Genomic DNA, 14,847 nt, shown 5'->3' with positions numbered 1-14,847 from the left:
CCGTCTCCTCCACAGCTCCTGCAGGTGGCAAGGGAGTGTCTTGAATATCCAGGTAGGCGAGAGAGCCTTTAAATTATGATGATAACTGTGGACACAACTTGCAAGCTTTAGCTTGGTTGGAGCCACCTACAAATTATGGCATAGGCTCTAATGGTGGGGGATTCTGCTCTTCTGCTCCCTCCCCACTCCCAATTAACCTCCGTCTCCAGGGCTTATTGATGTGAGGAAGCACAAAGGAAGGAGGATAGGGTTATGAGGGTGCATGAATGCCTGGCATGGGACTTGCCCCATGAGACATGGCAACACCACCTGTACCACAGGACAGGACCATCACCATGTGGAACCTCATGCCAATCTGGTTGCACCCTTTCCAGCACAGCCTACTCAGCTGGATTTGTGTGATGACATAACCATGGTAGTATACCAACAGTATACCAGTTTAAATGTATCTCTCAGTCTCACTGAGAAGGATTTCATTCTTGAATATGGATCGGATTATCCCAAAGAACTTCTCTTCCCCCACCCGTGGTCTCTGGCAGTCATCATGCATTAGATTCCCCAGGGTGCAAAATTCTATTTGAGAGGGTATGGAAAACATCCCATCTAATTGTTTCCTAAGTCTGACTTTTTTTCTTTTTTCGGTGAATTCCGTCTGCTGCTTTTTAATCCGGGAGTCGCCAGGCTATCAAAGAGCAGTCTGGAAGACGTTTTCCATTAGCAGCCTTGAATCCATTTCCCACCTCCTGGGAAAGAAAGTTGATGGCAGAGCAAAAAATGTATACAAAAGGTCAGGGTGTCCCCCCCTCCCGTTCAGTTGCCATGGACACACACCAGCAATTAAACCCATCCGATGCAATTGTGGATATTTATTATCAGATGACGCTGTTTCCAAATCCTCCCCGCCGCCATCTCATGACTTTTACAAGCACTTTTCATAATGCCGAGCCTGATAAATAAATAAGGAAAAAGGAGAGGAATTTTTAAGGGCAAGAGGGGAGTCAGAGGGGAACCAGGTTCGTAGCATGATAGTGAGTAAGCTTTTAAAGAAGCCACATTCACAGTGATTAGTAAATAACAAGTTAACCACTCTGTCACGTCCGCACCATGCATTTAAAGCACTCTTGTACCACTTTAACAGGAACGGCTTCCCCCAAATTATCCTGGGGACTGTAGAGCTAAGATTTGTTAGTAGGGTTCCTGTTTCCCTCACTGAGCAACAAATCCCAGAGTGGTTTAACCACCAGTCCCTCTTTCAAGGAACTCTGGTCCCAGTTAATAATTATAATCCATCTGATGACTTCTGCACTAGCTGCAGTTTCCAAACAGCCTTTGGGAGTAGCCCCATGTGCAGTAATCTAACCTACAGGCTACCAGAGCGCACTACAATCTAACGCCAGTGGGGCCTCAGAGACTGATCTTAAAGCACGGACGGGAAACCTTGTCATGCGTGGATCTGACCTGTCCCGTAGCTGAACATTTGGGGGTTACTGAGTTAAAGAGAGCTCTCCTTTGCTTAAGGCCGGTGGTTATGGCTTCTTTCCACATGCAGTGAATCTTTGGGAGATCTGCCACAAACCCCACACACTTTAAAAAACCCTTTTAAAGAAGAAATCCTGGCTCACTGTGATGAAATGCTTTCCAGTGCTCATAAAGACAGCATCTCCATCTCCCCCCCTTTCCTGTAACATAGAGAGAGGAAGTGCGTGTATGGGAATTGATTGTCACTGCCCATGCGATCCAAAAGACCCCTTATTAAAGGGGTGCCTTTGCAAACAGGTTAAGCGCTATCAAGCTAACTTATTTGACTATGTTTGTTAGTACGCTTGTAACTGGGAGATACAGAATCTAATGAGATGCTTTATATGGAGCCAGACCATTGATGTAACTGCATTTGGAGTACAGCGTACAGTTCTGGTCACCTCAAAAAGGATATTGCAGAGTTGGAAAAGATTCAGAAAAGGCAGCTCAAAATGATCAGGAGCAACTCCCCTACAAAGAACGGTTGCAGCATTTGGGACTTTTTAGTTTAGAGAAAAAGCGACAAAATTAGTCATGACATGGAGAAGGTGCATATAAGTTTTTGTCCCTCTCTCATAATGACAGAACTTGTAGACACTGCCTGGGATTCATCTTGGACCTCCATTCTCCTTTATAACAGGATACCTTAAAAAATAAATAAATCATAAGCCAAGGGTACGGGGGAGGGGGGTCGGCGAAAATTACTTAGGATTTTCTCTTTTGGCTCATGATTCAGTCTGCCTCCCACCCCATGGAAGGTAGTACTCCATGTGTGTTCAAAAGGCCGTAGAGATTCCTGAATGATTCGTTAGTCCACGTAGCATCATTTCCTTAATCATTATTTAGTACACATCCAGAGTTCAAGGCAAGGATGTTTTCCCCCCTTTTATGGCTCAGAGACAAGCACCGGGGTGGTGGTGGGAGGCGGGGGTTTGTATTTGCTCTTAAGAAGAGGTATAAAAAGGATCAAACAGCTGCTTTTCGTTTTTGCCCCAAATATTTGCATTTAAGTTCACCGGCCAAAAAATGTTTGCGCTCTCCAGCCTCCGAGAGAACACGGTCTGAAATGAGGACCAGCTGCATGCACGTGGATGTTTATGGCAGGGCCCGTTTGGAAATGAGCACATTTGTTTGGTGGGAAAGAGGATGGAGTGAACGCCTAGGGCGATGCGTTGTAGGACGTGGGGTGGGGGAGACCTCTGCGTGGAGGGAATGAAAGCTTAAGGCTCACAGGGTGGTAAATGAGCACAGACAGCTGGACGAGGCTGAGTACCAAGTAATCAAGATCAGGAACGCAGAAAGCTCTTTTGCACATAAGAAGCTCTCCTAAACATAAGAGGAGCCTGCTGGATCAGGCCAATTGCTCATCTAGGCATAGAATCATATAAGAGTTTGGAGGGACCCTGAGATCATCTACTAGTCCAGCCTCCTTTGCAGCTGTTCCTTACGGGGATCAAAACTGCAACCATGGTGTTATCAGCACCATGCTCTAACCAACTGAGCTATCCAGTCGATGCGTTTCTCCCACATCTTGTTCCATGGGCCAGGATTTGGGTTGGGAGGGGGGCAGCCAAAGTTGTTGAGGGTTTTTTTTAGGAAATCAAAGTTGCGGGGGGCAAGCTTCTGCTGGGGGGCAGGGAGAACCTCAGATAATTGCATACTTTCAATGCTTTTCAATAATATTTGCTACGCTCATGTTTTGTTCTCACAGTGGCGAACCAGATGCCTCTGGGAAACCAGCAGGCAGGGTTAGAGCACAAGAGCGCTCTCCCCTCCTGTGGTTTGCAGCAACTGGTATTCCAGCAACCGTGGAGGCAGAGGATATAGGTATTATCCACTGACAGCCCTGTGAATGTGTCTAATCCACTTTTACAACCATACAAACCGGTGGCCATCGCTGCCTCTTGTGGGAGTGAGTTCCATTGTTTAACTACGTGCTGCGTGAAGGAGGACTTCCTTTTCTCCGTCTTGAATCTTCTGATACTCATTGAAATTACAGAGTCATGAGAAATTGAAGACCAAAGTACGAGATTGGCTCCATTATTATCAAATAATGGAGGTTTATAAACAAGACAGGAAAATTGGCTTCCAGGTGGAAAAATCAAAATTAGAAACAGAATTGTTAGAACCCAATGCTAAGAATTTGTCTAGAATGTATAACTTGTTGCTGAAATGGAATACACAAGATGAAACAGTTAAATCAGCCATGATTAAGTGGGCACAGGACATTGGTCATAACATTATGTTTGCTGACTGGGAACAGTTGTGGACCACCGGTTTGAAATTTACGGCATGTAATGCCTTAAAGGAAAATATTATGAAAATGATTTATAGGTGGTACATGACCCCAGTCAAGCTAGCAAAAATTTACAATTTGCCTGATAATAAGTGTTGGAAATGCAAAGAAACTGGCGGTACCTTTTATCACCTTTGGTGGACGTGCCCAAAGATTAAGGCTTTCTGGGAAATGATATATAATGAAATGAAAAAGGTACTTAAATGTACTTTCCCTAAGAAACCAGAGGCCTTTCTCTTGGGCATTGTCGGCCAATTGGTGCCAAAGAAGGATAGAATTTTTTTTATGTATGCTACCACAGCAGCAAGAGTACTCATCGCAAAGCACTGGAAGACTCAAGATTTACCCACTCTGGAAGAATGGCAGATGAAGGTGATAGACTATATGGGACTGGCTGAAATGACCGGCAGAATCCGTGACCAGGGGAAAGAGTCGGCGGAAGAAGATTGGAAGAAATTCAAAATTTATCTTAAGAAACATTGCAAAATTAATGAATGTTAAAATGTTGAGGTTTTAGGGGAAAATGGGGGTTACAGCTGTAAAAGATTAAGTAAAAGAAAAGAATAAGGGAAAAATTCGATAAAATCAAGTGTTAGGATTTGCTGAAATAATTTTGGAAATTGGAATGCAGAAAGGGGAGGTATGGGGAAGTCGGCGAAGTAAGGTTTAAGGAAAAAAAGGATACGAAATTATACATGTTTGTTTGTGTGTTTGTTTGTTTTTTTGTGTTTATAAAAACTTTGTAAAACCAATAAAATTTTTATATAAAAAAAAAGAATCTTCTGATATTCAGCTTCACTGGGTGTCCACGAGTTCTAGCGTTATGAAAGGGAGACAAGTTTCTCTGTATCTGCATTCCCCGTGCCAGGCATCATTTTATGCTATCATGTCACCTCCTGCTTGCCTTTTCTCTAAACTAAAAAGATCTCAGGAGCCCACTTGACCATAACACACAGCAGGGCCTTCGGTGTAGCTGCTCCTCTGCTGTGGAACAGCAACCCTGCCAAGAAACCACAGGCGATCACTTTATCTGCATTTTTTAAAAAACAGCTGAAGGCACTTCTGTTCCAACAGGCCTTCGCAGCTGGATACATGGGTCTCTGCCACGGGTGTCTTCTTTATATAGTATTGCTTTTAAGTGTATCTGTGTTCTTTTAAAGCTGTCTTTATTGCATTTTGAACGTCACCTTGAGATGTGTGTGTGGAAGGTGAGGAAAAAGAAGGTAATTCAGTGGTCAAGGATGATGGGAACAAGCATAGATTGCAGTGCAACAAACATCGGGGGGGGGGGCACTAATTTGTCTACCCTTGGTGTGGGTAGTAATGAGCTAGATGGATCAATGGTCTCCAGGGGTGAAACTAGGCTTTATTTCACCTGGATCAAAGACCCAGTTTAGTACACACACCCCTACGCATTTGTGTACTCACACACACAGGCTGGAGGCGTCACATGGGGCAAAAAACCCCAGCTAGCCCCCATGTAGCTACGGCTCTACCGAACTCTCTGCAAGGCTGTTTCTTATGAACAACATTCTTCTTTGATGCTGCGATTTAAACCATGCCCTTAATATGTTGGTGCACATCAGCAACCTGGAAGATATCTGGAGGGCACCACCTTGGCTATCCTTGGTGTGGGCAACAGTGAGCTACAGGGCCTGAATCGGTGCAAAGCTGTTTCTTATGATCAACATTTTTCTCTGAAGCTGTGATTTAATCCATGCACCTATGCGCTGGTGCGCATCAGTAACCCGGAAGAAAGGGGGAAAGGCTTGAACCGAGAACTGTCAGCATGCACCAGTACCGGGATTAATTTTAGGGAAACCTCTAGGTCAAAACAGAAGGCAGGCGCAGCGAGAGAGGGGGCAGGGTGAATCCATGGAACAATAGAGGAACAGAAAGGCTGTCCTCCATCCATAGCAGTGGGCATTTTACCAATTCCACGAGAGCAGGCAGCCTTTCTGCTCCCAGCCACAAAGCAGCCTGCCGTAACACAATTCATAGTGAGATCAAAGCAGTTCTCCAGCCTGCAGGACCCATGTGTTTGATGTGATGTCTGTGGAAAAACTGAAACAGTTCTCCCCCGGGGACATGCGGTTCCTGTTACAGCTCCAATATATCGGAGTACCCTGTCCCATCCACGTCAGATACTGTACTGCAGCAGCTCTGATTCTGTTATCTGTCCAGGAAATGTCTTTAAATTCTGCTGAAAGTGCAACAGTTTCTACAGTGCTCGTCTCACTTCCTGATTATGGGGAAAGCACATACAGTGGTACCTCGGGTTACATACGCTTCAGGTTACAGACTCCGCTAACCCAGAAATACTGCGTCGGGTTAAGAACTTTGCTTCAGGATGAGAACAGAAATCATGCTCCAGCAGCGTGGCAGCAGCAGAAGGCCCCATTAGCTAAAGTGGTGCTTCAGGTTAAGAACGGACCTCCGGAACGAGTTAAGTACTTAACCCGAGGTACCACTGTAATAGGAAGACAGGGTAGGGTGGTATATAGAGTTGCCAATGGAGCAAGGCAGAGGCTGGCTGCCCCACTCTCGTGCCTTGATTTGCAGAAATCAGGCGCTGAAGTGCCATGAATATTGCAACCACAGTAGTCTAATTGTGAGGTTACTAATGTATGGACTGCTATGGCAAGCCTCTCTCTGTTAAGGAACAGGCATAGTGGACACATCAACCAAAGCTGGAAACGTGTTCTGAGCTGCTGAGGTCACCTGGGCCTCTGACAAGTGATGGATCTAGGAGCACCCCAAAACTACGAAACTGCAGAAGGAGTACAACTCCTCATTGCTGGTAAACAACCTTATTGGGACTATATAAACAAAGGAAGCGGCTGCATACTGAGTCAAAAATTTGGTTCATCTAGCTCAGCATTGTTGAGTGGCAGCAGCTCTCTGGGTTTGAGGCAGGGATGTTGCCAGCCCTACCTGGAGATGCTGGGGATCCAATCTTGGATGCTTTGCATGGAAAGCTGATGCCCCTCCATCAAGTCTCCTCCTTCTCAAGATTCACAGTCACAGTTGTAATAGTGCCACTCCTGCTTAAACCCACAGGTTTAGGATGTAGGAAAAGTGAAGAAGGGCCTAGATTGTCTCTTTAGGGTGACCCAGCAGGCTCATATTATTATTTTGCTTTGAATTCCCCAAGGAATATAACAGCCATGACATTTAGGAAAAGAACCTCCAAGCTCAGGAGCAGTCTACCCTCTCTGAACCTCTTGTTGGGATCAAGCAGTGGGGAGTGGGGGGAGGCGCCCTTTCCCTTTAAATTCTGGGTAAATGTTGCAGATTAGGGGGAAACAGGCTCTTCCCATCTTGAGTCAACCCCCCCCCCCGCACAACTTCTTGTTTTCCCCTCTCTCTATTACCCACCAGTTGGTCTTTCCCTTCCCAAACCCTCCTCCCGCTCCAGCTAGCAAATGGTCTCTCCCTCCCAAGTCCTTCCTTTCTTGCTTTGGATTTCCCCTTCTCCTCTTCAGCATAATGGTCTCTCCCGCGCCTTTGCGCTCACTCTCCCCCCTCATTAGCCCTCCCAATGGACTCTTCCTCCCAAACCCTTCGTGTCCCCTTGTTCTGAGATCCCCCTCCTCTCTTTAAACCAAATGGTCCCTCCCACAACCTGCGCCTGCTCCCCCTTTCCATTCATACCCAAAATGGTCTCTCCCACTCCTTCCCGCGCCGCGCGCGCCGCCTCCAGCTCCATACTTGGCGATGGCCGGCGAGCCGCCTTCTGATTGGCTGACGAGCTGAGGGGCGGCGGCGGTTCCTATTCTCGCGCGCTCGCGCGCCGCTGACCCGGATGCGCTACTGCTAGGCAACGGCGGAAGTGGCAAAAAGAAGAAGGGAGGCGGTGGAGGAGGGCTGCGGCCTGGCTCAGAATTCGGAGAGGCCGGACGGAGGGACTGAAGAGCCGCCGTCGTAGCCGCCCCCGCCCCCCCGCCACTGCTGAGAGGCCCCGTCCCGAGGAGGCATCATGGTAAGAAGACGGCGACTCCTGTGGGGAAGTGGGTAGCCGCTTCCTGTGAGGGAAAGGCCGGCCTGGGTCCTCTTGGGGGAGGGGCCGCTGCTGAGGGGAGCGGGGGGGGGGCGGAGAATCCAGGTGTCACTCGGAGGGCTCACGGGGGGAGTTGGTGGTGCTCCCTGTCTGGGGTGAAAAGGGGACAGGCAGGGGTTACAGCTCGGGGGTAGGGGAGCCAGGTGCGGTGGGTGATGGGGGGTGTCGAGGGGGTTATTTGTGCTTCTGGCCAGGATCGGGGTGGTGAGGCGAGGCGGGGGATAAAAGCCAGGACCCGATCTGGTTCTGGAGGAGGGCTGGGTGGGGGAGAGAAAAAGTTATTCGCGCTCCCTGTCAGGTCCTGGACGGGGGGAGGGCCGGTCTGAGACCTCCTGGGGGAGCGGCCACTGTGGGGGGGAGAGGGGACCGGGGAGGAAAGAAGACTCCAGGTGTCACTTTCGGCGGTTACCTGTGCTTCCTGTCAGGATCTGGGCTGGAGTAAAAAGTGGGGAGGCGTTGTAGATACGCTGGAGGGGGGAGTAGGAGGAGCCAGATGTGCATTTGTATTTTGGGGGAGATGAATCGGGTAGTGGTGGCTTGAGGAGAGTGATTTGTGCTTCCTGTCAGGGTCTGGGCTGGAGTAAAGAGAGGCAAGGGGCTGGGTGTGGCTCTGGGGGAGAGGCAAGGCCTGGGCAGGGGAAATAGAAAGAGGGTGTATCTGTCAGGAAGGGAAGTTCCTCCCCGTGTTGCTTTTTCTCCCCGCCCCACTGCATGCTGAATTGGTGGGGGTGGGGGAGAGAGAGAAAAGGACAGATAGAGGACTGTAGGGTGCAGCTTGTTTTTGTGGTGACACCATGTAGCCAAAGCTACATGTGAAGGTGGAAGGCCATGCAGAAGGCAGTGGTGGTGTTGAGGTCAAGAGGGCAAGTAGGATGGCAATGGCTGTGGTTGCGGGTTTATTAGCTGGTGAGAAAGAATAGTATAAGAGAGATGGGATTGGGGGGTGGAGCTGGTGTGAGATGCAGTGATTGTTGGGGAATACACCGAGTAGGCAATGTTAGAAACTCAGATACATAAGCTAGGTGCCAAATGGTGCCTTAAATCTAGGTTACAGTAGCCGCAACAGAATGTCTGTTTGCCAGCATGTTGAACTAGATGACACTTGGGGTCCCTTTCAACATTACAGTTCTACAACTCTATGATCTCAGCTACATTGCTTGACTGTAGTTTGCTCTTAGAACAGTTCACTTGTCCCAGTATGCAAGAAGGTGAAACGCACACCAGTGGAAAAGGTATTAACTGTGGACTAAGGCAGAGGCTCTCCTGCCAACCTAGCAGTTCGAAAGCACGTCAGGTGCAAGTAGATAAATAGGTACTGCTCCAGCGGGAAGGTAAATGGTGTTCCCGTGCGGTGCTCTGGTTCGCCAGAAGCGGCTTTGTCATGCTGGCCACATGACCCGGAAGCTGTCTGTGGACAAATGCCGGCTCTCTCAGCCTATAGAGTGAGATGTGTGCCGCAACCCCAGAGTCGTCTGCGAGTAGACCTAATGGTCAGGGGTCCCTTTACCTTTAAGGCAGAGGCATGAGTTCCATTTGGGTGGCCTGCAGCACAGTGAAATATATCTGTACTCAGCCCTGCACTGGTGATAGGGAACTAAGATGCCCAGCAAGGGATCCATGATTCACATGGCAACACAGAAGCACATGACACTGGCTCAATTGAGATTTCAGTCGCTACCTGGCACCCAGAAATCTCTACATAGTCACAATTAGACCACCTCCAATAGCAAAATGCACCTGGCTCCCAGGGTATTTTGAACACCTTGAGTAGGAGACAATGGGGGGTTTCCATGAGTGGGTGAAAAATAACAGTAAAAAAGAAAATTACCCATAGCCTCCTTTACATGATAACATGGTTGTAGACCTGGCTGTTAGGCAGTTGCTTGTAAATTGGAAGGACTTACCAATGTAGTTTTAAAGAGGCATCCTAATTCTTCTTGCACTTGGAGTTTTCCTGACCAGGACACTTGGAAATCGCTTCAGGTAGAGCATTGGCCTGGTGTCGGTGGAACTACAGCTTACCTGTAGAAAGTGGCAGTGTGTTCCAATTGTCTACGATGTCTCTTCACTATCTCATATCCCTTTCTTGGTCAACCTGGCACCCCCCAGATGTTTTGGACTACAGATTCCATTAGCTGTGCTGGCTGGGGCTGATGGGAGTTGTAGTCCAGAACATTTGTTGTGGAGTGGGGGGATGTTGACGAAGACTGTTGTATCTGCTGGGCTTGGTCAAAGGAGTTTTGGTGGGAAACACAGGCACGGCTTGTCTCATTGAGTCATAAAGATGGGGCATTTCTGCAGTGACTGCTGTGGTTTGGTAGCTGTCACTGTGGTCTCTAAGACAGTAGGAGGACCTTGCACTAGCAAACGCCGTATGGCACTCAGCAAATGTCATGGCTTTCCTCTTTCAAAGGGAGCTGTTGTAGTGTGGATAATCGCCTGGAAACCTGAGGTGGTGATGGTGTGAACAGATTGCAGATTGGTACAAAAGTGTGCCAGCTCGTGCACAGGTCCCTTTGAATGACTGGGCAATCCATGTGGCAAATCTCTCTCAAGTTACTAATTCATTCTGTGTGATGGCTTGCTCTGTGCAATTAACTTAACTGTATGGCTGCCCTTACAGAGAGCAAAAAAGGGCTCTTTAATTAAGCTGCTTGCTAGTCTGCTATATGTGAAGTGGTCTTATACAGAGCCAGACCCATCTAGCTGAGTATTATTTATTCTGACTGGCAGCAGCTCTCCAAGATCTCAGGCTGAGAGTCTTGCTAGTGACTGACTTTAACTGAAGGCCCATTAACTCCTTTAACTGGAGATGCCAGGTGACAGGTCTTGAGCCTGATAACACCTGCATACAAAGCAAATGTTCCTCCCTGAATTTGGGGATTAGGTTTGGCGGTATAGATTGGGGAGGAAGGAGCCAGAACTTCCAGTTGCTGGAAACTGGATGTTTGTGGGCCTGCTGTTGGAACATCTAGTTGCCCCCTCTGAGAACAGGAGGCTGGACTAGCTGGGCAACTGATCTGATCCATAGGGCATCTTCTCTCCTGTTCTTATGTTCTGCTCATGGTTAGGTAACCAGCTGTCATGATCATTTTTTCAGTTATACGTAGCTTTTTCACGTGTCCAATACAGCTCACAACACAAACAGCTGTGTAACAGCAAAAATATACATTGAAACATGACAGTGCCTGAGTTGTGAGTAGACCTGTAGTCTGGAAAGTCTGTGTTAGGTGGAAAGATAAAACATCCTTTCTTGTCTCATATCTGCCAGATTTAGTTCAAGAAACAAGCCTGTTTCTGTTTCATATAATTTTGCACTAGTTCTGTTATCACCTGTCCTATATGAGCATACTTGGGCACACTGACTGACTTGTGGGGCTAACAAACCTGTTAGGGTATTTCCATATAATGTAAAAAATGCTATGCATTCATTCCACCCTGCTAACCTCAAAGCTGGGTATGTGCACATCAAAACATAAGAAATGCCCTTCTGTTAGATCAGGCCAAATGCCCATCTGTTCCAGAATCCTTTTCACTCAGTGGCCAGGCAGGTGCCTATGGACATGAGTACAACAATGCTCTCCCCCAACATGTGATTCTTAGAAACGTTTTCAGAGGCATACTTACTCTGTCTCCCTCAGATGTGGGGGCATGAAGTATATAGTCATGCATAAAATAGTTATGCCTACTGATAGCACAAGCACTTGGAATTGTCTGGAAATGATGCATTTTCATACCTAACAGTTGGCATTCGGGGCATGACATTAACTTCATGATGCAGGGCAGATCTTTTGCACAGAACGCGGGGCTGTTGGTAGTTAATGAGGAAGTTGTCCTTTCACACACTTGCATCTTCCTTGGGATGGTGGCGGGCAGATTGTTCCGGGATCAGCCAGGTGTGTGCACTTATGCTTACAGAATTTCTGACTGCTGGGTACACATAACAGAGGTGTACATTTGTTCACTTACCTGAGTTTTGTTTTTGCGAACTTACAGACATCCAGGGTACACAGGAACACTTGGCCGTGTTAAGAAAGGTTGCAAGTTAAGTCAAATGTAGGCAGATGTTGAAATTTTACAGACCATCAAAATTTTAGGGGGTTGTCGTTTCATTTTGAGGAGCAGGTATGTCTGCCTAATGCACTTTTTAAAATAAAAAAAGTAAAGCTTCCTTTTGTGTGAATTGCTGGTGGCTCCCTACTGAACTTGCAGGAGAATCAAATGCCTGGGTAAACAGGAACGTTTTTAGTCATGAAAGTCAATAATGAGGGAGGCAGACTTTCCTTGTTAGGGAGGGCATTCCACAAATGTGAAACCAACACTGAAAAGGCCATATCCTTGCTGACCACCAACTTTGGAAACTCCCTATGGTGGTGTTACGAACAAGGCCTCATCTGCTGTTTGTAGGGTTTGCAATGGTGAGAATCGGGAAGGCATCTTTACTTGCATCCCCAGCCTTTTAGGGATTTGTATGCTAGGACTAATACTAGTTGAGCCCAGTAGCTTGCTGACAGCTGGTGCAGTGCTTCCAGGACACATGGTCCATTGACCTGCCCCAGTTACTAGCTAGCAATCATGTTCTGTCCTAGCTGTGGCCTTTGGACTATCTTCAAGAGCAGCCCACATAGGAAGCATTACTGTAGTCCAGATGATAGGTCACCTAGCATGGACAACTGAGACCAGGCTGTCCCAGTCTAGGAATGACTGCAGCTGGTGAATCAGCCCAACCTAGTGGTAAGTACTCCTAGCCACAGGAGCCCCTTGAGACTCCAGTGACACATGGGAATTCAGTATTCCAAGAATACGAACCTGTGCCTTCAGGGGGACTGCAGCCCTGTAGGACAGGTCATAAACTTAATTCCATGACCAAGACATGGGAACCACCCATGCACAGTAACTCCATCTTATCAGGATTTAGCCTCAGTTTATTAGTCTCCATTCAGCCCTTCACTGTCCTTAGATAACGGTCCAACACCTTCACAGCCTCTTCTGTCAGATGGAGAGAGAGAACTGTGTGTTGTGAGCATACTGGCCGCACTTCACTCTGAATCCCTGATGGTATTTCCCAGCTGTTTCATATAGATCTCTAAAGCCATATTGCTGAGCAACCAACTCCTAGTCCTACTTTCTGGGAGCAACCTTGAAGGTAGGAGCTGAACCACTGCAAGATAGTGTTTCCACCTCCCAGCTCTCTGTGTGGCTTCAGAAGAACACCATGGTCATTGGAATCAAAAGCTGCCGAGGGGCCAAGGAGAACCAACAGGGTTGCACTCCCCCTTGCTCTTCCCTAATAGAGGTCATCAGGGCGACCAAGTTTAGTAGGTGGCAAACACCCTTACAAATGGCATATTGCAATATTTCTCTCATTGCACTGTATAGTGGTTTCTGGTAAGCTTGTTCCACACTCCTAACCACTACCTTCTCTCTCTCTCTCTCTCTCTCTCTCTCTCTCTCTCTCTCTCTTTTAACTGAGTGTGCTAAGTCTTGAGCATGACAGTTACCTGGTTTTGGCATGCATTTCTAGTAGAAGCAATACGGCATTCATTGCCCAGGCAGTAAAACTTAAGCATACAGTATAATGTGGCGCTTGTCTATTTTTAGAGTGCTTGATACTGTACTTGCCCACAGGAATGGCTCCTTTTGGAGGAGATGGGGGCTGTCAGCAGGCGTTGCTTCTGTTTCTCTCCTCCTCCCCAGCTGACTTGGCACCCTAGAAATGGAGAGTGAGGAAGTGTTCCAAGAAAGAGGCGCCAAGTCCCACGGGTGTTCTCTGCTCCTGTCTAGACCAAGAGTGTAGTTACCCTAGTGTGGCATATTCATTTTCTTCATTATTCTGCCTTTCATCAGGTTTGTTTTTTTTAATAAAAAAAAACCTATTATTATTGATTTATTGCATTTATATCCCACCTTTTTCTCCAAGAAGGGTACATGGCTCTCCTTCTTCTTATATAATCCCCACAACAGCCCTGTTGGGTAGGTTAGGCTGAGAGGTAGTGACTGGCCCAAGGTCAGTGAGCTTCGTGGTCTAGTAGGGATTCAATCCGAGGTGTTCTAAATAAAGCAGGTGGCCATTCCACTTCTGCTTGAAAACTTCCAATGAAGGAGAATCCACCACCTTCCATTCCACTGTAATGTGCAGCTGTAGTCAAGTCTTGATGTTCACAGGCTGATAATAGTGGCAAGACCATCTCTGACCAGGGGGGAGCTGCTGTTGGTGTGCTAGTTGGCGAAAAGCACTTTGTCCTGTGAATGTGCTGGCAGTGATTGTCACAGTTGCCTTGGTGCGTGTGAATTTTCAGTGGACAAAACATCTTCGTCTGTACCAGTTCTTCTCCAAAGTGTGTGCTGGAGTACAACAAAGCACCTCAAAGTTGTATTTGAGCATTCACAGCACTGCCTATAAAGAAGGCTGCTGCTGCAACTCTGTGTGAGTCTTTGCCTTAAGTGTACCACTTCCCTTTGTTTGCCAGCTTTTAATTCCACAGAAATGTTTCCCATTGAGTGTTGGGGGAGGGATAGTACCTCTGGTTGGGGACACATTGTGTGCTTGCAGAAGTACAAAAAAAAAACACTAATCAAAACAACACTGGGGAATTTTTTTAAGGGGACAAAGCCCAAAATTGCACAACAAGGACTGAGCAAGAGATAGGCACACAAGCCAAGGTGTATTAAGAACACCTGCTGTCTTTTCTTTGGCTTTTCCTATTCTTGGCTGGTGTTGGATTTAGGGCTTAGGTAACCAAGGTGGTGCCCTCCAGATGTTGCTGGGAACTCCAGTTCCCATCAGCCCTGCCCAACATTGCCAGTAGCTAGGGATTATGGGTGCTGTAGTTCAGCAACATCTGTGGAGGGCATTAGGTTCACTATCCCTTATTTAGAATGTTGGCCTCCAGATTTAAGAGCAATCTTGATGGATCAGAGCAAAAGTCCATCATCTTTGGTATCCTATTTCCCATAGCAGTCAGGCGAATGC

The 14,847-nt window shown here is 47.3% G+C and overlaps 1 protein-coding gene across 2 annotated transcripts in view; it reads left to right on the top strand.

Moving 5' to 3' along the window:
• The first annotated feature begins 7,627 nt into the window (after positions 1 to 7,627).
• Positions 7,628 to 14,847, top strand: part of CAPZB (capping actin protein of muscle Z-line subunit beta) — a 71,107-nt gene continuing 63,887 nt past the window's right edge. The window contains exon 1 of one of the 2 annotated variants that reach the window (XM_081203230.1): positions 7,628 to 7,796. In XM_081203230.1, the coding sequence (XP_081059356.1) occupies positions 7,794 to 7,796 (3 nt within the window). In that variant the 5' untranslated portion in view covers positions 7,628 to 7,793. The remainder of the gene's footprint in view (positions 7,797 to 14,847) is intronic. The other variant, XM_081203231.1, reaches the window with a different exon arrangement.

The sequence above is a fragment of the Podarcis bocagei genome, assembly GCF_964188305.1.
Source record: "Podarcis bocagei genome assembly, chromosome: 7".
NCBI lineage: Eukaryota > Metazoa > Chordata > Lepidosauria > Squamata > Lacertidae > Podarcis > Podarcis bocagei.
This window is presented reverse-complemented; position numbering and strand designations above follow the sequence as displayed.